The 22,379-nt window shown below is 37.8% G+C and overlaps 1 protein-coding gene across 1 annotated transcript in view; it reads right to left on the bottom strand.

Moving 5' to 3' along the window:
- Positions 1–8,096: 8,096 nt before the first annotated feature.
- ARHGAP42 (Rho GTPase activating protein 42) overlaps positions 8,097–22,379 on the bottom strand; it is a 145,344-nt gene continuing 131,061 nt past the window's right edge. The window contains exons 18-24 of the mRNA XM_027900083.1: positions 20,292–20,451; positions 18,775–18,919; positions 17,218–17,598; positions 16,013–16,169; positions 14,838–14,900; positions 9,524–9,603; positions 8,097–9,310 (exon numbers count right to left, since the gene is read on the bottom strand). Coding sequence (XP_027755884.1) covers positions 9,222–9,310; positions 9,524–9,603; positions 14,838–14,900; positions 16,013–16,169; positions 17,218–17,598; positions 18,775–18,919; positions 20,292–20,451 — 1,075 coding nt within the window. The 3' untranslated portion in view covers positions 8,097–9,221. The remainder of the gene's footprint in view (positions 9,311–9,523; positions 9,604–14,837; positions 14,901–16,012; positions 16,170–17,217; positions 17,599–18,774; positions 18,920–20,291; positions 20,452–22,379) is intronic.

Here is a 22,379-nt window from a genome sequence, read left to right as displayed (position 1 = left end):
GTTTTCCCTCTGGATAAAACTATGCAGAAAAGCTAATTGTGTTAGCTAAAAAGCCACAATATTCACCTGAGTTTCTCATGCTGATATGTTAACAGACAACTGGACATTTGGCTTCCCAGTTCATTTAGTCAGGAAATATTTCAGGGATCATTTAAACAAAGAACAGAAAAACTTATTAAGGAAATGCTTTCTCAGGGGCAGAACCTGAACCTCTTTATACAACTTGGTTCTGTGCTGCTCTGAAGGAAAAATTAATTGTGCTGGTTTGTTTTGTATCATCTGAACTTCAGAAGGATGGCGAGGGCAGAGAGAAGGACCCATCTGGAAACAAAACAGTGTTACAAATTACAGCTGGATGCTGGCTAAAACACTCCTATGACATTCACTGCAGGTTTCTCAAGGAAGGTCTGGGGAGCAGGACATTGTGCAGAAAAGCCATTTTTCCCATCCAAGGCAGGCAATTTGTCATAATTACAGAAAAGAAGCAGCACTTTACAGGACAAACATAAATATTGCTCAACCAACAGCAACAGCAGGAAATAACAAACTTTAAATGACCATTTAAGCCAGGGTTTTATGTAAGGATATATTTGCATCACTGCTGCCCAGTGCAATTTGTTTGCACCAAAATGTCTCTGAGGTCTTCTGGTATCTACCTGTTTCTTTTGCATGTCCCTGGAAGGTGCCACCACGATTGGGGATTTTCCCTGCTGATAGGCATTCTGCTTGTTTTGTGGTAATTCAGGCCTCGCAGTTGTCACTGCTTTCACAGTCTCTGTTTCTAGCACTTTGTGCTCAGCTTCCTGGCTCAGGTGCACTGAAACCCTAATCTTTGTTATCTTCTTGTGAGGCCCTTTGCAAACAGCATGTGTTTTATTCTAGGAACCAGTTGTGTCCTGCATGCCAATTAATTTATTTGGACAAACACTCAATAGATTGGTCAAGCTCAGGTTTCTTATCTTTCTTCCGCCTGGGTTTGGGAATTGTCCTCTGAAAGGTTTCTCATGGGGCTTCCCAGCTCGCAGCTGTCTCACCTGCTTACAACTACGCTGACGTTTCCCCAGTGATACCATGAGCATATGGTCACGTCTGGACTACAGAGCCCCTCAAATGAGTGTGGCTGGAGCCTGTGGCTTCTGCTCTGCTGCGGTGTGACATGTTGCAAGCCCTCCATACCCCCATCCTGCCCCAAGCCCAGTAAAAGCTGACTCCCTATCCCTCTCAGTCCCCTGCACTTGCTGGTGGGGATGGATCTCATGGCTGCACTAGCCAAAGCATGGCATTTCCAACCTCATTTTGAAAATAGCCCCAATCCAGATGTGCTGCATGTTTCCCTTTGAATGTGTTTTTTTTTTGTAAGAATAGAAAAGCAATGACCATCAACAAAACTAAATCACTGATGTTTTTCATTCCGATGGGACTCTAATCCCTTGTAAGGGCACCCGAGAGCCATTAACAGTAATTTTAAATGAAATACACCTGTGCTGGGTCTAACTAATCAGTTGCTCAGTTATACTGGCAGAAAGATGTATTCCAATTACCAAAGTACTTTCAAGTGAATTAAGGCTCCTTTCTGTACCGGCTGTGGAAGTCACTCAATGTTCCCATGAATCCCTGCATGTTTACATTAAAAAAGCACACCATGATCTTTGGCAAAGGCACTCGGTCTAGGTTAGTTCAGCTTTTGAGCTTGATGCCATAAATACAATAGAAAAGCAGCCAACCGTTGCACAAGAAGCCAAGAATATCTTTCAATACTTTGTTTCCGTATCAGTAATTAATCCAAATGACACGGGAAAAGCTTTACAAATGTGAATTAAGTTTAAAAGACGAAAGTGCAAATACCTTATTTACCATGTTTAATAAGCACAGTGTTTGTGTTAGAAATACAGTTCGTTTTTGAAGGAATGGATCAAGCCCAACTAACGAGAAAATGTTCTGAACAGGAGTATGAACTGACTTTGCCACCTGCTCAGTTTTCACCTGTGCCATTTCCTTGCATCACTGAAGTTTCTCCTCTTTAGGCAGGGGGCAGTGGACGGCCTGGCTCATGTCAGCACACATTCCATACGTCACTTTCTCAATAGTTCACATTGAAGCCTTATCAATAATAAAGCCATAAAGATCCACTTTTCCAAACACGAGAATCGTGTCCTGTAATACAATCAAGTAATTAAATGTGTCTTCACTCTTTCTGTTAAGAAACAGATGTTTCATCCCCTGAGAGTTTTCAATTTGGTGTTAACACAGCAATATGTTGTGTTTAACAGCAATTTAAGTATTTTTATACTTAAATGCTCGCTGAAATGTCAAACGCTGTCAAGCCAGAACATTTGTTTCCCAGTTAGTTATTCCCTTATGCCAAGTAAAATGGGACACTGAGAAAATGAGTGATGAGATCTATTTTAGAGCTTATCTACACCCCAAACTAGTATATGCTCACTCCTGCAGATCAGGGGATCTAAAGCCAAGGAGCCTGCATCTACAGGGGAAAGCGTAGAAAACTAATAGAAAACCCAGCTCTTTTATTTTTAAAATAAAATCAGTGATGAACTATCATTTTTGGTGAACTATAAAAATGCAGATATTCTCTATTTCCTCTTGTGCATATTTGCTGTGCAGAGCTGGGCATCCGTGGCAGCTCCTACCATGCCTACTTTCATGGTCCTCAGCAGGAACAGAAGGGAATCTGGTCACAAGTTCTGGCCCCAGATGGAGCTGTCACAGCGCAGCTGATACAGGCACAGGCCCATCCTGCCAGGCACAAGAGAGCAGCAGGGCAGGGCAGGGCAGGTGTCTCCGGGTACCCACACACAACTGCCTCTGCACTTACCCACTTTCTGAAAGTCCCTGTGGTGCTGGGCAGTGTAGCAGGGCATGAGTGGTGACAGGGCCCATCACACAGATGTTTCCTCTGGGTGAGAGCTTATATTGTAATTGTTACACACCACACCTCAGGTGCGGTTCTATTGCTTTAAGTAAGGGCACTAAGTTTCAGCTCAGCTCTAACCCCTTGTTGCAGCCCCTCTCCTTCTCAGGCTTTTCCAGCAGGACTAATAAGTAGATTTGTCAGCCCAATTGCATCCCTCAGTCCCAAGGGGAACCTTGCCTTCTCCCTGGCCCCATCCTGCCAGGGACACCAGGACCTCAGCAAGCTGCAGGTCATGTTTGGTGACTACAGGCTGCAGGTGACTGACTCCTGAAAGCAGACTCCTCATCTCTCAAATCCTCAAGCCGGGAGAGCTGTGAAATAGAAGCTTCACCTACAAGCAGTTTCTAGAAAGCAACAAAAGGAAAAGACTGTTTCTCCATCTGGTCCAGGTTGCTTTGCTTCTCCAACTACCTCATTTTTATCTATGGCCACAGTATTGATGTTTTGTTTTCAGGTATCTCTGATGCCCCGAGCAGGGCTGTGGGCACAGTGCCTGTGCAGAGGCAGCAGGCCCTCAGACTCCTCTTAGAGGAAGGCAGCCAGGGAGGCTCTGGCCAGCCCAGGGGCTGGCAGGCAGGAGCCAGCAGCAGCCTGTGAGTGCCTGGGGCAGGCAGCTGGCAGCAAGCAGCCCTGGCTGCGGGAGCAGGACCCATCCGCGTTGGGTCTCCTGCAGCAGTTCTCTGCACTATTCAAACTCAAGCACACAGTGAAAAGAGTTTTATCAGCTGGCTGGTTTGATCTTTCTTGTTTAAGAAACGGGGTTTTTTAAGTCAAGATCATTACAAAGCCTGATTGTTTCAGGGATATAAAAGTCTCCTGGGTTCTCCTTGTGAGCCTGCCCACCCGGTGATTTTCAGAAACAAGGACCTCATCACTGATGTTTTGCCACACCAGGGATGTGCTTCTTGATATCTAACATCCAAAGCTGTCATTTTCTTTTCCTCAAAAGCCACACCTTTGGAAACTTCCACATGACCAGGACAGTGGATGACATACTATTGCCTGGTATTCATATACCCAATGCTCAATGTTAGGAACAATGTCCTCTACATAAAGCATCCTCAGGGGTGAAATGTAACTCTAAAATGCAGGTATGGGTAGAAGTGGAACCAAAGTGTTCTTGGAAAAAAGAAAATGCTGAACCAGAGCCCAAATTTAAAGATAAAGAAAGCAGTTTGTGTAGAATGCATTTTTATTCTGAAAAACATTTTTTCAAATTTTTGAAATACAGTGTAAAGTACAACATAGAATTATGTCTGCAAGTCAGTTTATGCATGTCATGCTAGTTATTTACATGTAGATATATACAGAGTGCAGATAATTATTCAAACCACACTACAAAATAAACAGAGAGTTCAATAAGATAATTTAGTAGGGTTTTATTAAATATATAGTTATTGATTGTATATACTTTCCTATTAAAATACCATATAGTATTCAAAGTAACCCCTATAAACTCTAATACCTCCAAAGTTGTCATAAATATGATTGAAAACTGAAACTATGTGCCCTGCTCAGCTGCTTTGCCCTTTGCTCCAGCAGAAACTCTTGCAGAGATAATGGTGCTGTCTTTAGTGTCAGAACTTTGATGACAATTCACAATAAAAAAATTGCAGAAAGCTCAAATGCAAACTAGCTTTCAGCTGAGACATCCAAGGACTGAAGCACCATGCTCTATATTTAAGAAAACAAGGATAACCCAATGTCTTATTAAATACTGCCACACACAGGACAATTAAAAAACCAGTATGATCCTCAGTGACTAAATTAGTTTGGATATGAAGAACCATATTAAAACAAAATAAGGCAAACTCCCAAAGCCCATGCAAAATCATAACCAAAAAAAAAAGGAGACTTCCCAATGGGTACAGGAAGAGCCTAATTGACAGTCTGACTTTAGCATGAGCAGGAACTGGACGGGCTGCTGCAGCAGCAGCTGTCAGGGCTCTGTGATCAGGAAGGGAGAGACTAACGTTTCCTACAGCTTGATCTCTTGTTACTAAGTGATTCATACAGGGCATTCTGCTGAAATAAAGGACAATTTATGACAGATTATCCCATTAACAGAATATTCCATCTTCGTTCTGGGTGCTTCTTGCCAGCAAACCCTCACTATAAATTGTCAAAGGTCTGTCTTTGACTTCACTAGAGCTTTGAGAGTTTCCACCAGTGGAGAAGATCCACCCCAGTCTGGAGAATGTGCTACCCTACTGGGATTTCTCTTCTTAATGCTAAATCCAAAATTGCACAAACTTCTGCCTTAAGAAAAGGAATATAAAGAACAATGCACTTTTTAGTTTCATTATATATCCTGATGCAATCTTATTAAGTAGAAAATAGGTCAGGGGAGAAAAGTTTAAAAAAAATCCAATTGCTGCCATACAGTGCTTTTTTTTTGGTTGTAATAATCGTTCTGAATTGCAGAATTTTGCAACTTTTCCTCTACTATCATGTCTTTCCTAAAGGCACATTACAATTCAATCCAATTACAGCCAAGAAATGGAGACTAGCACCAGAAAATATATAAAAGAAAAATAAGTTACTATTACTATCATAGAATAGCGCTGGTCAGCAAACCTGTGCATCTTTTTTTTCCAGAAATAATTGTACAATGAACATTAAAGATTAGTTAGGGAAATAGTGATAGCTATGGTTTAATTTAAGAGTTTCGGTACATATAAATCTAAATGCCAAAATATGGCAAGGACATTTTAATACTGAACAATTTAATACAAGGAATTACACGCAAAAATTTTAATCTTTATCATAATTAATAAAAAGTGTGAATATAAAATATTAATATACTTTACATATTTATCATAAAATATATCAGTCCTTCACACTATTAATTTGATTCATGTTGTGCTGCAACATGTATCAAAAGGTTTAACAAAGAAAAAAACATGGCTAATTATTTGTTTTTATATGTTGTGGGTACAGACATTATATCCACAAGACAAACAGCGATCACAATGTAACTTTAGAACCTTGAGTTCTAAAGTCTTATTTGGAAAAAAACCTGCTGCATCCTTTTAGGAAATATAATAATAATTATTAAAAAAAATTGAAACCTTTCCTTGTAGAGTGAATCTAACTTTCGTGAAAAACATTAAATCAATACTATGAACTAATTTAGTTCAGATTGTCTAATTTTCTGGTAAGGCACTATCAAGATATTATATCTTCATTTAAATGTTATATGGATTTCTGATTCTTTGCTATTATCAGAAAGGATTTTTTGTCAGGCCCGAGAGTATCATCATTAGAGAAGCCTTGATGCTGCCCTCACTCCCATTTCAGTCCTTGCACCCCTAGTTACTTAACTTTCTGGTTCAGGTACAGCTTCTTACAAAGATAAACTGCCCTTTGAAAGTCAGGGAAGAGCTGAGGCATCCACAAACCAGCCTCGAGATTATACAGAAAGTGCTACTACTTGTTGCAAAGAAGAGTAAAAGAAAAACCACAGAAGATTTCAAAAAACAAAAACCCCTACTCCTGAAGAGTGAGTAAGTAAGAATGGGCGTAACTTTTTTCAGATGGAAATGCCATTTTTAAGCTAAACTACTTAAAAATTATTTATGGTTAGTTCAGAAGAAGGGCCTGAAAAAGCTGCAGTCTTACAGAGGAAAATACAGATTTGTTTTGTGAGCAGCACATGAATGGAATCCAGTTTCTTATGAAGTTGTCTTCTGCAATCCAAATTTGTGTTTAATGTGAGATGAATGCATCAGAACAGATGAAAAACTTCTACCCCACTGGGTTTTATGAACTTGGCATCTTATGAGTCCTCTAGCTTGCACCCAGATCAGCTGGTTTCAAAACATAATACTGGAAACATTTACAGGGGATGTGAAATTACGTAAGCGTAGGGGTTTATTTCTGCTTACTTTTAAATAAGGCTAGAACAAAGCAAGTCGGAGCAAACATTTTCTATTTCACCATTCCACAAGATTTCACAACAATTAAATTGCCCCTGAGAGGTATGAGGGGTCACCAAAGGATGTTCAATACAGATTTGCCAGTGACTCCCTGCAATAGGCAAAAGTTAAGATTTTTTTTCCCCAGACCACTGCATTTCTCTGCCTGTGTGAGATGTGCTGGGTTTCCAGCCTCTGCTCAAAGCTCTGCTTCCCTTTCTGCTACTTTTTGCCTGCAACAGCACTTCTCCTGAGAAAGTCACCAGAGGTAAGCCTGTTGACAGCCTGCAGTTTTTCAACTGTGAAATACAGCAGAAGCGCAACCAAACCCATGTTCATCTTCTCAGGGCAACGGCAGTTTCAAGCATAGCTTGCACTAAGAAAAGTTGGCTTGCCTTAAAACAAAAAAAACCGCTTAATCAGGTTAGAAAAGACCTTCGTTGCTGGTGACATCTAGAACAACCCTTCGTCACAATGCACTGGGCAGAGTCTGGACTTAAGATGAAGAGAAGCATGGTTTAGGACTTACGAAATTGTTTAGGGTGACTAAAGTCACTCAGTCACTAACTCAAGAGGTCTGTCCTCAACTGCCTGCTGTCAGCCTTGCCCAGACTCCTGCTCTGAAAAGCCAGACCATTTTTGGAAGGATGCTCTTTCAGCCTCTCTCCTTCCCTGATCACCGCTTGATACTTAAATTAATGAAGAAAAGGATCCTGCAAGCTTCTGCCACTGGCCTGAATTCTAACAATTGCTCTGAAGAAATCATGCACTGTGATATATATATAAGTATATGTATATACTTATACATATAAGTAAAGAATGTTTCTGATGTGCTTCTTTATGTTGACACTAAGTCTGATTTTCCAATTAAAACAAGAAAAAGGCTATGGAAAGAAAAAAGAAGCAGTTAAAAAACTGCTGATAATTTTAGTCCTAACAGCAGTTCTTCCTTAAATTTTCTGGAAGTAGTGTACAACTTAGAAATCAACAGATTTGTATGATGATTTCTGCTCCTGAAGAAAGAACTAAGCCTGGACAGGTCTATGAAACTAAGCCTAGATAGTTTTATAAATTCTCCTGGAAGGACTAATGTTGAAGAAATACTAATATAAAGGTTAAATATCCTCATTTTCAATCAGACATGGTAAGTAGCCAAGCAAGCAGTGCATGTTTTCCCTCAAGGTGTACAAGAAAGATGCTCAGACTGAGAAAGCTGCTAAATGTTTCTGGGATTTCTTTGACTTTGGTTTTTTTCTCTTCAGTCCTACCAGAAGCAATCAACTGGTCTTTACAACACCTTTAAAAAGTAAGGATTTTTTATTCTGTGGAAGGAGAGAAATCTTTGTCAAATATTTTAGCAGAAGTCAGGAGAAATAATACTAAATACTTTCATTGCTACATGGAGCTTTCAGCATTCATAGCTTATAAAACTGGCTAGTTCACAGGCCACTTGTCTTATTTGCAAGGAAAAAAGCTGGAAAAAGAATCAGTTACAGTTTATGTCAGGTTTCAAAACATACTACTGTTTTTCACTGCTCACTTTTCAAGACTACCAATCAGTCCAGATTCAGCATCTCCTTGTTTTCTACAGATGTTGTTTTGGGATATACTGAGAATATCTTCCAGATGATGGGTATCATTGAAATAAAAGTTGTTAATATTATCTATCCTGATAACAGAAAGAAAGAAATGAATCTAAGAAGTATTTGAATGAAACATTCATTAAACATATCACATTTTGAATGAGCACTTACTGCTCAGGCAGTGTATAAACTGATATTATCAGCTGCATAAATCCTCTAACATATTGTAATCTCAATGACTAACAGAAGTTAAAACTTCTAATTTACAGAAAACTCATTTTGTATTTGAAATGATTAGGACTAATTTTAGAATCAAGTTTTCTAAGGGAGAATTCTGATCACAATAGAAACAGTACTTACATTATGAAAAAATCCATGATTTTCCGTATTAAAAAACAGAGATTGCGAGAGATGTCATAGAGCGCATTGCCTCTAAATTTCACACTTCTGTGAGCAACATCCTCGGACCTGAAAGTCTGCAGCTAAATAGCAACTTTTTTTTTATTTTATTGCTCTAGTGTTCCTTACCCATAAAAGAAGAACAGAACAACCTTTTGCAAACAATGGAAGTTATTTAGGCAGAGTACCGTCTTCAGTACAGAAACTGTTAACTGTTTCATTACATTCTGTTCCACTGACAGGGAGCTGTGTAACCTGCAGCAGCAGCATCTGAAGGAAATCTACCACTCAGCTAAGGGGCTGATCCCATATCTGTGTCAGATAAAAATCACAGTGCTTATTATTTGTTACCATGGATACCATGAAGATATTGCTCTCCACTAAAGATTACTAGAGGAAGACAACATAATTCTCAGGAACTAGTCCTGTTTTGCCTTCATAAGTTGCCTTTAACCATCCTGGTTCCACTGATGGATACACTGCAAAAGAAAATACCCAACTAATTAGCACTTTAAAAAAAATAATTTACATGCTTCATATATTTATTTAGATGGTATTTATTCAAAAGCAATTGAAAAATCAGGGCAAAACCCGAGAGCTTAAAATGGAATTATGCTCTCATTTTGTGGATACAGTTCAAGTTTTTTATAGGGTTTTTCAAAATATATAAATCAATGTAAAACATATCTTACCATTGGAAAATATTGCCCCCTGTGGGAAAGACAGCTCATGACTATGCTCAGCCTTACAGGAATACATGGCTTTTGCTTGCCTGAAAGAAAAAAATACAGGCTTGCAATAAATCAGATAACAATGAAAAATTTACAAAGAAATTAAATTAAAATCCGGGAAGTATAGGAATAAGAAGCTGCACAAATGCAGTATGACGATGACCAGTTACACAGCAGTTCAGAAGTGTAGAATTATAGCAAATAATAACTTCAAGCTTACTAGAGTTAACAAGCATGTTATTGCAGAAAAGAGACTGATATCCTACTTAGATTTAAACAGGAATATAATTTGGAACTTTTAAAATGAAGTTGTCATTCAAATGAATGGAGCATTCTCTTTGAAGCAAGTCAGACGCTACCTGGAGACAATTAAAAAGCGATCATCAAGTCATTAAAGGTCTAAAAACATGATTTATGAAAAACTATTGCTGATTGGTCTACAGAGCAAAATATTACATAGACGATAAATGCGAGACAAACAGGAGTGATGATTCTCTCCCAGAGAAGGAGGACAGAAAAAGTCACCTCTTTGCTTCTAGCACTACAATTCTGCAAAGTACAAAATGAGGGTTTGAAAATGAAGATGAAAATCAGAAGTTCTCTCTAGATTCCTGCACTTTACCAAATACCTTTAATTTATACTCAGAACAATTTTATATGAGCCATCAGTTTTTCTGAATTTCTTTAAACCAGCATTATATAAAGAGCAGATGAACATGTTGATTATTTCACCTTTCTAAGATGTAATAGTGAATTGACCTAATATGTGACCTGTGGTGAAGTTTAATATTTTCTGCCTACTTTTGGAGAGTGTGTATCTAATTGACATGTAATCTATCACGTCTTTCTACCAAACTAGTAAGATAACAGAGTTGTAAGTTAGATTAATTAACAGTGCCACATCATAAGCATTAGCACTATTCATCTGAATCTTTAAAAGGGTATGACAGTGGATGAACATCCAAATTTTGTACGTGTCGGTTTTCCAAAAGTGATTTCTCCCTCTGAAGAAAAAGTTTTTCTACTGGTTCTCTGAAACTGATTTACAACTGGACTAAATGGTATATTTTGCCTTCATCTTAAGCGAGCAAATGACTCCTCAAGGATTATACTCTCAGGATGAGGTTTTCAGAGGAGATCAAACATTTTGAGTTATGCCCACAATATCCAAGGGCAGCTTATTTTCAGGATGCTGGAAACTTTTCTAAATCTTAGTACTGTCATTCTGGTTACACTCCCCCAGCTAACTAGAACAGGATGAGCACTGGATCCCTGTTTGTCCCTTTTCTTAAATGTTAGCTTGCTCTCTGGCTGGCATAGACTGCTCTAAGTAGCACTTGTTCAAGACACCTTCTTTGGCACCTCCTGTTATGAATAACTTGCCATATACAGTCAACAAGATGGGTGTGAAGATTCATTACTCTACATAATTATACATATTTATACATAATAATCTACATAAGATAGACTAAAATATACAGAGGGAGATTAGGTGACTTTACTGATGGTCACACATAAACTAGACCAGACTAAACATAGACTAGAAATCTCCTTGTTCCTCGAAGTCAACAAAGAGCACTACAGATGTTCTAATTATACTGACTCAAATCTGTAACAGTATGTTGAAACAGCTACTGCCTGTTGTGGTGGGTTGATTCTGGCATAACTCCTTGTCATGCAAACCCAATACACCTCTGTGGCATAATCATGGATTTTACACATATAAAACAGTAGAGTAACCATTAACAATAATTACAGTTGCAATTAATGTAAGGTAATAGGTAGTAAATTTACTAAAGCACAGGGGTGATTTCAAACCTGAATAACTTGACTGTCAAGCCAGGTGCCCATGCTAAGAATGGGACACCCGAGTAATACTGTAACAAAAGACATTTCAGGCAATACTTAAATGTGAGGCAGAATTAAGTTAATCTTGAAATATGACATGTTGTTTCTATTGCCCTTAGAAGTTGTAAAGAAAATTAATACAATTTTTTTCTATATTCTCTAATGTCTACTAAACTATTCTTTTTTCAACTTCCAATTTTACCTGATCTGAGTGTGTAATTTCAAAGTAAAAATAAGATAAGAAAACATGGACTCTGTCTTAGAATGATAGAATCACAGAATGGTTAAGGTTGGAAGAGACTTCTAAAATAATCTGTTCTGAAAAGAGAAAGCCTTTCAGCATTTGACATTTAGACAGATAAAGAAACACAAGAAGTCAGTGTCCAAAAGCTAATGAATTAGAGGGACAGATTTAACTAAGGGACAGATTTAAGAATATTTACTCATAATTCTGGAGCAATTTTCAAGCCACTGGTTATTGCTTCCACACTTGATTTTAGATTATTTAGGTTCTCATACTAGTTATTACTCACTTCAACTCTATGCAGCTAGAAGCACTGACCATTGCAGGTTCTTGGCCATTTTGCTAGTAATTACGAAAATAGACATTCTTACTTATGGTGTTAATGTTGTCCTCCCCACAAACAAGGCTTTTGTTAAAAAGCATGTGATGGCCAGTCTCTTCGCGAACGAAGAACCGGGGAAGGTTTTTACACCTTCCAGCCTGCGCATTGGATTTTTTAGGTGAGACACAGTGTGTGTGGAACTGAGCCCACCCTTTAATCCTGAGGTTCATCTGCCGGGGCCAAGCGAGCTTGGACAGTGGCAGCGAGGTCCTCAGGACGTAGATGGATTGCCTTACAGGGCTAACGAGCTCCATCTGCCTGGGGAGGGGCCCTGACCGGGACTCGAACCCGGGTCTCAGCGTTCACAGTGCTGTGCTTTAACCACTTCACCACCAGGGGCTCCCCCCCAAAAAAAAAGCATGTGATAATATCACATCATCTATTGCAGTTCTCTTAAGATGATGTTAATAATTTGAGAAGAGTGTGATTCATGTTGTTTATGGCAGAGAAAAAACCAAAACAATTTCAGAAAATGATATTCATATTTTCCTAGAAGTTCCTTCTTTCCATGACTTTACCAGATAGACTCCAGATAAGAAAAATGCATTTTCCATTCCTTAATTTCCATGACGTTTGTTTTGAGCCCATAATGATAAACATACTAGCAGTCAAAGGATCAGTAGTCATTAGATTATAAATTCTTTTGCTTGACTATATGCAGTCAACAATACCTGAGGCCCTAATAATAATAATAATAATAATAATAATAATAATAATAGTATTAAGAACTATTTTGAGAGATATAAACAAGCTTTAAAACTATGCTTCTGCCCTAAAGAGTTTTTAGTCTAGCAAGACCAAGCCAGAAAGAGGAAGGAATGAGGGAACATGTATGAATCTCTCTCAGATAAGCCATCAGTTAATATTATCCTACAGGAAGAAGAAAGGTTTATAGAGACCTGGAAATGGCAGATTTACAACCAAGTTTGAACAGAAAGTACTGGTCTGGCCTGCACAAGGCGTTCCAGATGTTTAAATACAGCATGAAAATAAAAACAGAAAAATTATTGGAAAAGGATATTTAAGCATATGTTTGGGAGGGGAGCATGGGTCTAGAGGACTTCATGTCAGTCTATTCCTACTGAAGTCCCATCCTAGCACCTAGAGATCTTGCTGAAGAGTAAAACCATTCACTGTCACCTACTCTTCCTTCCTATTTTTATCTAATGAAAATTATTCTTCTTGTGATGCAGTTCCTTACTTCAGGAGACTTGTCTTTCTGCATACCTCTGAATCCAAGTCAAGAAAATGTAGAGTCAGAGATTATGTGTATTTCTGTACAGAAGCTGCAATAAAGAGACCTCAGGGCTGACTAAGAGTGTTACCTAACTGCAATATTTTTGAAAATAGTAAGGAAACTCCTTCACCTCTTTCAAGTACACACCAGATTAGCAACAGAGATTGGTCCCAGTGTACACAGTATTTTAATACCACAGTGAGGGAGACTTGAACAATAATAAATTTCTAGTTATTTTAGCAGGGTAAATTACCCTTGCATGGAGTCCGGCACTGCCTTAACTTGAATATTTCTGGTATCAAACCAGGTAGCTTAAAAATACATTGTCTTACACTCTGCCCCACATATACTCATTTGATAGTAGTTATGAACACAGGAGAATTTTCCACTGGGTGGATCAAGATGTAATTACCACAATTTCTACATACTTCAGGGAAAAAAACCCCAACAAAACACTAAAAAAGACTAGCCCAAGGTTTTAAATCAGCCTTCATAACACGCAAGTAAATAAAAACTAGCTCTGAATTGCAAAATCATGCTCAGACTTATGGAGGACTGTAAGAACAGCTGAGCTACTTCTAATTTCTTCCTCATCTTGCCTGCTGACCTCTCATTTTCCATTCTCCTTGTTACTGTTGTTCTTTTATCCTCTTAGGAAGGCTTAAGTAGAGGAGCTATTCAGCCTTTCAGTATTTTTGGCTTTGTTATCCGCTCTCCATATCCATTATCAAACTGCTACATTTTTCCTTTGTTAGATTTTTGCTTCTTACATGCTTTTTATATACAGATACAGGTGGCACAGGCTCTGAGGGAACAACAGGGGAGAGCTTGCAAGAAGGAAGTAATACAAAGGAAGAGAAGGAACAGTGTTGGAGGCGAAATGATGCAGGACTGGAGAAGCAGTCATTGCTTTCGGCTTAAGGCACTGGCTTAAGAGCATTCCAGTCCCTTCATTTATACCTTTCTCCCTTAAATTATTGCCCTGCTCTTTTCATATGCCTTGCCTCCCCTGCCACCCTCTTTTTTGGTCATCTTAGAGTTCACGTACTACACAAAATAAGAACAGCCTTGATTCCTATAAGCTGCTTTTCTCACAAAATCGGCGGGCTTTTCTCTCCCCTGCTAGTTCTGTCAAGAGGACAGCCACATTCCACGGCCACACATCTCCGCATGTTGGCATCTTCCTTCATATCTGTGCTACTTCAGGTTACTACCTTTGGATTCATGTATTGACATCTTGTTTTCATTCCTCAACAGTCCCAAAAAGTTCCTGATGCAAAAGAGGTGAACAAAAACCTGCAATCTGTGTCAAAGAACTTAAAAAGCAGGAACAGGGAAAAAAAGAGACAGCCTTTTTCCCCATATCCATTTATTAGATTATTTGCTTTAGTTTGTTAATTGTAATTGGGGTAGTAATGTAGATGCTTCCTAGACAAACTCTTATCAGAACATTCTAAATTCCTTCAATATTAGAATGAATCAAATCCAACAAATAAATGTGAACCTTTGAAGCCAGCAAAACAGAAAGGATTTCACAGAATGTTAAATGGTATGAAGTGCTTACCGTCCTGAAGAAACTTGTTTAAGTGAACCAGCACTTTCAAACAACTGTGCTCTTGCAGCCACTCTGAAAATAAAAGCACCACCTTGCTTTATACTTCAGCCATTAATTAAATACACAAACTATTTGCACTTTTAACCATCCAAAGACATGGCCATATTTTAAAAAATTGTTTTAATTATTCACTTATAGAAAGAGAGGAAATTCAAAAGCTGAATTTACATCCCTATTCAGCAGAATTCTTAAGGGCATAACCTAATTGGGGCCACTGACTTTCCCATGCTCTAGTGCCTTGCTGAGTCACCAATAGAAATCTCAACATCCTATGTTTATATTGGAAATGCTTTTACTGACAGTCTGTCACTACCATGCTGGAACTCTAAGCTGTACAGGATTCTCTGTTTAAGTAAGACACAACAGTCTGTTAAATGACTACTGTGATCCCTTTCAGTTTAAAAAGTGGAGGGACTGAATGATGTCCTGCAGTATTTGGAGAATTTCTTGGTGCTCTGCAGATCTGGAAATCACTTGTTCATGGGGACAGAGATATCCAGGTCAAAGTCAGAATTACAGCAGAGACTTTGAAGTCTTCCAAAAGCACTGAGAAACATTGTTGACCCAAATCTCAACAAAGTAAATTATAACCTATATTGCTCAGAACTATCCTCCTGTCAGCATAAACCTCCCCCCTTCCAAACCCCAGCTGTTAAAAATCAGCTATTTAACATTCAGAAACTGAAGAAATTTCAGAGCCGATTTTTTTTTTCATTATCCTTCCTCTAACTTTGGACTTATTCAAATAAAATCTGATGGTCTTCCTGATGTAACAGCATGGTCAGTAAGTAGCATTTCTGCTCCTTGAAACAATAAATCCCAGAAGTGACAGAGATAATAATAATAATAATAATAATAATAATAATAATAATCACTTTCCAAAGATACATTTCCACCTTATCTGTAGTCTAAGGTCAATGGGAATCTTTCAACTGACTTCCACAGACTTTGTGCTGTCTCCTTTGTTTACAATAACAAAACTAGATAACTAATTCACAAATACAGCAATATTAAAATCAAGTATTCATGGATGCTTTTTCAACTACTTATGTACCTCTCTGGAATCACTTTATAGTAGACAATACTGTAACAACACAAATCTCCAAAGGGCCATAATGACTTACACAGATCCTGGTCTTTGATAGCCATTACTTGATGCAGTATCTAATCTTAATCTCCTGCACATTTTGGGAGGCAAATCAGGGTTTGGTGGAGCCTTTAATGTATCTTTGGTATCTGTTGAAGATAAGCTCTGTATAGATCCACTGCAACTTTTGTTTCCTAAAGAAAACAATAAAATTATAAGAATTATTAAAGCTAATTTGAAACTGTTTTACAATATGTGTAACATGCAAAGCAAAGGTTTTGCTCTTGGTTTTTTCTTTTCTTTTTTTAGGAGTCAAAAAAGTTAGAGAAACTACTTACTAAGAGAGAAGAAACAGCCTTCAAGGCACTAAGCCAGGGGAGAAGAACCAACAGCAAGAAAGAAGAAATTATATTAAAATGTAGAAGGCTAAAAAATTACATTGCAATTAAATGGCAAGATAATACAGTCACTAAAAAGTGACAATAAAAAGATTTACAAAGTACTACACTGCATAAAATTGTAGAAAAAAATCATGCAGGAAGGGTTCTCAGGAAATCATCTCATCAAAGCAGGAACCACTATGAAATCATACCACATTAACTGGTGGAATTAATATTTCAGTATGCAGAGAAGCTTCATGAAGTTTAAAAAAGATATTTAGGAATAAATGACCATGACTTGCCTAAAACAATTCCTATTGTAACTTGATAAAACAAATCTGTAGGTGTACAGACTGTATTGCACACAAAATAAGTCCCTTCCATGAATAAAAGGCATGGCCCCGTGTGTTCTTTAAGGTGGACTGCTGCCTTTTTTGCTTTTATGTTCTACAAGACAAGAAATGCAATCTGCTTCTCTCTTTCTTTATTCCAAAGAACAACTGATACTTTAAAATGTTTTAAAAGCTGACATAATATAAAGAGATCCCAAAGTATAGGAACAATACCTATATTATTAATATTGCTAATCTACAGTATTATTCTATATCATAAATTATAATTTATAGATGAACCATAGAGGGCTAGAGAGTAATCTAAATTCTGAGAAACATATCTTGTAAGCTGTGTAAAATGTGCAGGTAACATGCTATGGAAATATGTTCTATCAGTTTGCAAACTGAAAGAACATACTACAAAATTTTAAAAAATTAAAAAAATATTGAGTATAATTAGCTTTCAAATGTCTCTCTTGTTTTCTGATGCATCAGTTAACACTGATGTGCTAAGAGACCTTGGAAGTTACCTTCAGCTGATGGAATTGATCTAAGGGAAGATGCTGAAGACCTTTTCAGCCCAGACAGACTGTAGGAACTCTTTTTGGTCAGGTCTGTTGGTGGAGAGGCATTCTCTGGTCCCGTGACAGAAGCTACACTTTGGCAGTCTGACTCCACATCTGTTTTGGTTGCATCCTCCTTTGATGAGGATTCTGGACTTGTAGTCCAAAGGCCTGAACTTTTCTGGCCATTAGAAGAAGCAGGAGAGGCAATCCATGGAATCCCTCCTGATTTCTCCCTTGGCTGAGAGGGTGTGCATTTGGTGGTGCTGTTCTGCTCAGAGGAGTGAGAAGAGAGAGATTCAATGCTGCCCATGGGAGTGCTGTCTGGGCTACTGCTGTACGAATCACCTAGGGAGGAGGGAGGGGAGGGGAGGGAAGAGAGAAAAAAATAATTTACATTTTCTAATCGTGTGCATTTTTCTCATGTCACCTTTAGCCCTTTTGTACCTTACTTGTCATCAAATTCATTAACCTGTGGTTTCCTGCAGAAGAAGAACAATTCATTTCTTTATTTACAACTTCAAGACTCGTCCTTTTAGAGACCATTAGTCCCTTGAAAATTGCATGATTGGCTAATACGTTTTTTGCCAGATGCATTTTGTATAATTTTCTATAATTCTCTACCCTTTGAAATCTGTATCTCTTTTCTCATGCCATAGGACACATTTCCTAACATTACAGACTTCAGAATTACTACAGATCTTCAAGAACGGATACACCGTAACTGTGGATTAACTTACTGAACCAGTTTCTTGTAAATCTTCTTGAGGAATCAAGGGACACCTAAGTTCTTTGGGAAGTCTTATGCAGTAGTGGAACTTAAGTTAGCAACTTAAGCTTTTGTAAAGTTTCATTACTCCTTACTGGCACAACCAGTAGCAAAAAAGTGGTGGTCTATTAGATAAAAATGAATTAAGTGAAACTTTTTAATAGTCACATCGACATAAAAGTGAATAAGCATTCTAGGTATCAACTGATTATAGACATAACTCCCTGCTGTTAAACTGTAAGCCATATGAACCTAACAAAGTTTCAGTAGTTTTGGCAACCTAGGCAGTTGCTGACTTTGAACCAATGGCCACAGTTTAATGCATGTGAAAATACCCAAGTGATGAGTTTGGTCTCCTTAACTTGACTAAATTACATTTGTTACAGGAGGAGAGGAAAGACTGTGTTTACAGTTTCCCAACCTTGTCAATCATCTTGCAAGGAAACTTCATATAATGAACTTTTGAGTTTCAAAGCGGACTAAATTTAGATTAGAATATAAAGTCTACTTTAAATGATGTTGAACAATGTAAGCAATGCAAGACTTGCCTAAAACCAAACATTTTTCCTCATCTGAGAGAAGTGAGGAATGCAGTGAGTCTGTGTGGCTGTGACTCACAGAGGTTAAAAAGCTGACAAAACCCCATCTGTTATGCTTATGATTATTGGAATACAGCATCTACTGGATATTATTCAGGTGAAGTTAAAAGACAAGACATAAAAAGGAAGACAACCAGCCTGGAAGGACAAACTTACTGTCAGGATCTGCTAGACACGGTGTATATCTTCCTTTGGGTTTACGTGGACCTGTGGAGAGACAAATGGCTCTTGTCCTTCTTGAACTTGATCGGGACTGAGGTTGGGGAAGAGGAATGTTGGGGTCTGGTGCAGTGTGAAATATCTGCATGATTTAAAAAAAAGAGAAAAAATTACAGTAAACAGAGGTAGTCTTACACTTCCATTATTAATCAATTTGTTGTCCTCAGCACTGTGCCTGAAATTAACACTGTAACAGTCTCATACATTGTGAAATAGTAAATTCGCAGAATAGAAGCTTTGTTCTGATGTCATTTTACAACTCAAGAACCACAGTACTGAGCTGTACTTAGTATCTGTATTAATTACATATTTGTTGAAATAGATTTATTTTCTAGCCCTTGTTAGAAGGGCTTTACAGTTGTAATCGTAAAACAAAATAGGTGCTTACTACTGACTCTTGCCCAAGAAGTAATATATTTTTAAAAAATATTATGGCAAGGTTGATTTTTTTTTCTGTGTTCCAGTGAAAGTTTTCATATGTCACAGAAATGTGTTATAGTCGTAACTTACTACAATCCAGTTTGCGTTTCAGAAAACCACTTTATTTGGCCAAACAAGTCAAGTTTGATGAGGAACAACTTTATATTTAAGGCATCTCCTGGTTCTTACCTTTTGCATACCACTGCTACCACTGGTCAATTTTGCCCTTTTCATTTCAGCAGAAAAAAATCTTTTACCATGCTATAAGAGAAGATATCTCTACAAGGATTTCTGGACCCTCTAGCAATAGGGCATTCCCTAAAGAAGATGAAGTGAACCACAAAAAGTCACCTCCATGCCATTCACAGAAGTGGAAGAAAGCAAATATACTTGCACAGTAGGAAATACTTTAATGAACATCTCGAGATGCTCTTCAAGTACATTAAAGCTGTATTAAGCATTAGCGAGTAGCGCATCAATATAAAAATGTGTCTGAAGACACAGAAATAGAGCAAGGGAGACTGGTTGTGCAGAAATAGTCTTTGTATTGCAAGAGCTTCTATTTCCTGGAGGGAAAACTCAATGTTGCAAAAATGCAATATATATTTTTGGAGTCAAAGCCAAGAAGGCTATCAGTATCATATCCATTTTCAGGAGTCCCCATGAAATACAACTGATGATACCAAACCGTCAGTACCACTGGTAGCGTAAGAGAGATGGATGAGACGTGAGCAAAGTTATGACTTTCTCATTCTGTTTCTAGATTCAGGAGGTCACAACTGTATTCAGAAAGCAACTGAAGAGTCAGAGCAACTCTTTCAAAGCATGGGAGATCATGCCTTGGATCTGTACCTTGCACATTCCCAAAAGACTTGCTAAGAATACAGATCCATAGCACAGGGTGGGAAGCAGGCATTATTTCTATCAATGACCTACAAATGTTGGACTCTTCATTCTTAAGAACTTAATGATAGTAATGAAAATAAGATCTTAGTTCCATTTCATAACCGAACAGCCAGATAATTTCTTTCTACCTTTTCATAATGCTCTATCAGAATTTCAACGACGATATTCTGAAACTTAATGTTCATCATAGCAGCCACGGTTTCTTCTTGGGCTCTCATCAGAGTTGGTCCAAAGATAACACCAAGGTTTGATACAGTCATTAGATTTTGCTGACTGTGCAATGATACCCTTTAAATAAATACAAAAAATATGCAAATTAATTGGTTTGCTAAACTACAGTTTAAACAGGCAAAACCCTAAGACTATTTTCTAACGAGATTCCAAGTTCGTGCCTCCTTTTCAAATACATTTTTAAAACTTCCACTTTTACTAGAGTCAAAATACAGTGTAGTACAACTACTATATTTCCATTAAGGCTCTTGTCCTGCAATAACTTAATGGTAATGGGCACGTCTTCCTAGAGGAAGTATTTCAGTTCCTGACAAAACTGATAGGAAAAGGCAACTATATTTGGAGGTCTCCACAGAGAGATCCAGATTACCTAAAGTTTAGGAGTCTTACAGCAGGCACCTATCTCTCTCCAATGGTTCTACAGGAATTTAAATACTTTATGTTGGATTGATTGAAAATAGTATGTGATAACGGAGGTCAGCCATATACCTTAGTTTTCACGTAAAGGAAAGAAACTTAGTTACTGCAAAGATTTATTTTGCAATGGGATCTCTTTATTAAAGTGATGAAAATACAGGATTAGTGGATTCAGTGAAATCATTGTTTCTGTGGGTGGATAACATTAGACGATCATAATGACATCTGGCTTTTAAATGTATTAACCTTTTGCTTCTGTATATTCTGTTGTAACTTACTTTACCTCTTCTTTTTTTCTTCTTAATGTAGAATTCAGAAACTTAGTTTTACCAACAGTTTATCAGATAGCAAAATAAAAACCATCAATCAGTAAAGCTAAATGCCCCATCTCTCTCCTTACAAATAAGATTTGCTAAATAAAAGCCCTATCATCATAAACCCTCTGAAATAACTGCCAGTGATTCCCCAGTCACAGCTGTCTTATTTCCTCATGTCTGAGGAACATTATGCCAAGTCAAGATTTTATAAATGCCTTAATGCTTAATTTTACTGCATCTGCTACCAAATGGAATTAGTTATCAAGGCACTTGTTGACACTTTCCTCTTCCTTCTCACTGCTATCTCCCACCATTGTCAATCTGAGCATCTTTAGCAATTTCCTACACAATTAAATAAACTCTTGTAGCCTTTAAAATTTAGAAACAGTAAAATCTATAAAACATTCCCCTCATATTTGGGACAGGAACATTTTAGCACCCCATTTACATCAAGAAGAAGGAACTATGGGAAAGGGGTTTGTATTGGAGGCAAGTAAATAACGCCTTCCTTCTTACATGTTTCTTATGTTGCTTCATTAAGTTATGTCAAAACTTTCCCAAATGTTACCTCAGAGTAGCACTAGCAGAGATGATAATTTGGAAGCCATGTCATGGCTCCCTTGTTAAAGCACATTTTTAGCCAATTATCTTAATCTAACTTTCTCTGAAACAGATCTTATGTTTGTCTTAGATGACTAAGGAGCGTTTGGGAAGTCTACCAGTATTTTAATGAAAATGGAATGTTGAATAACTCAGCTCTAGGTTTGCTAGAAAAACCTTAAATAACTGCTCTGCAATGTTACTCTTCTCTGAGCTGCACAGTAACTGTAGAGACCTGTTACACAAACATTTTAGTCTTATACTGTAAGAGAGAAGGTAATACTGGTCTGGTGTTTGTGTTTCCTTGGTAACACATTTGGTAGCTTGGTTAATAAAAGAAATGGTGAATTTAATAACATTGTAACCAGAAAGGGCTTTCTACAAAGCATTTTAAAAGCTCAATTTCTTGCAAAAGAGAAAGAACCCAGGGCTGTAAATGGATCATTTTGATTGTCACTTTCACCCGACCTGGTCCTACTGTTGCTGGGCTACTGCACAGACACAGGCCAAGGTAATCATGCATTTCGGGTAGCTCTAGGGCATTCATTGAGGTGACATTGCTTTCTCCTCAAAATCTCCTTCTTTGATGTATCACCAGCAATTTTTTGATACTGCTAGATTGCAGACTCCCAAATATCTACCATAGAAAAA

Source organism: Empidonax traillii, unplaced genomic scaffold (genome assembly GCF_003031625.1).
Source record: "Empidonax traillii isolate 1590-97213 ecotype Southwest subspecies unplaced genomic scaffold, ASM303162v1 scaffold706:size701851, whole genome shotgun sequence".
Taxonomy (NCBI): Eukaryota; Metazoa; Chordata; class Aves; order Passeriformes; family Tyrannidae; genus Empidonax; species Empidonax traillii.
The sequence above is the reverse complement of the archived record's forward strand: the minus strand, read 5'-3'. Positions and strand labels throughout refer to the sequence as shown.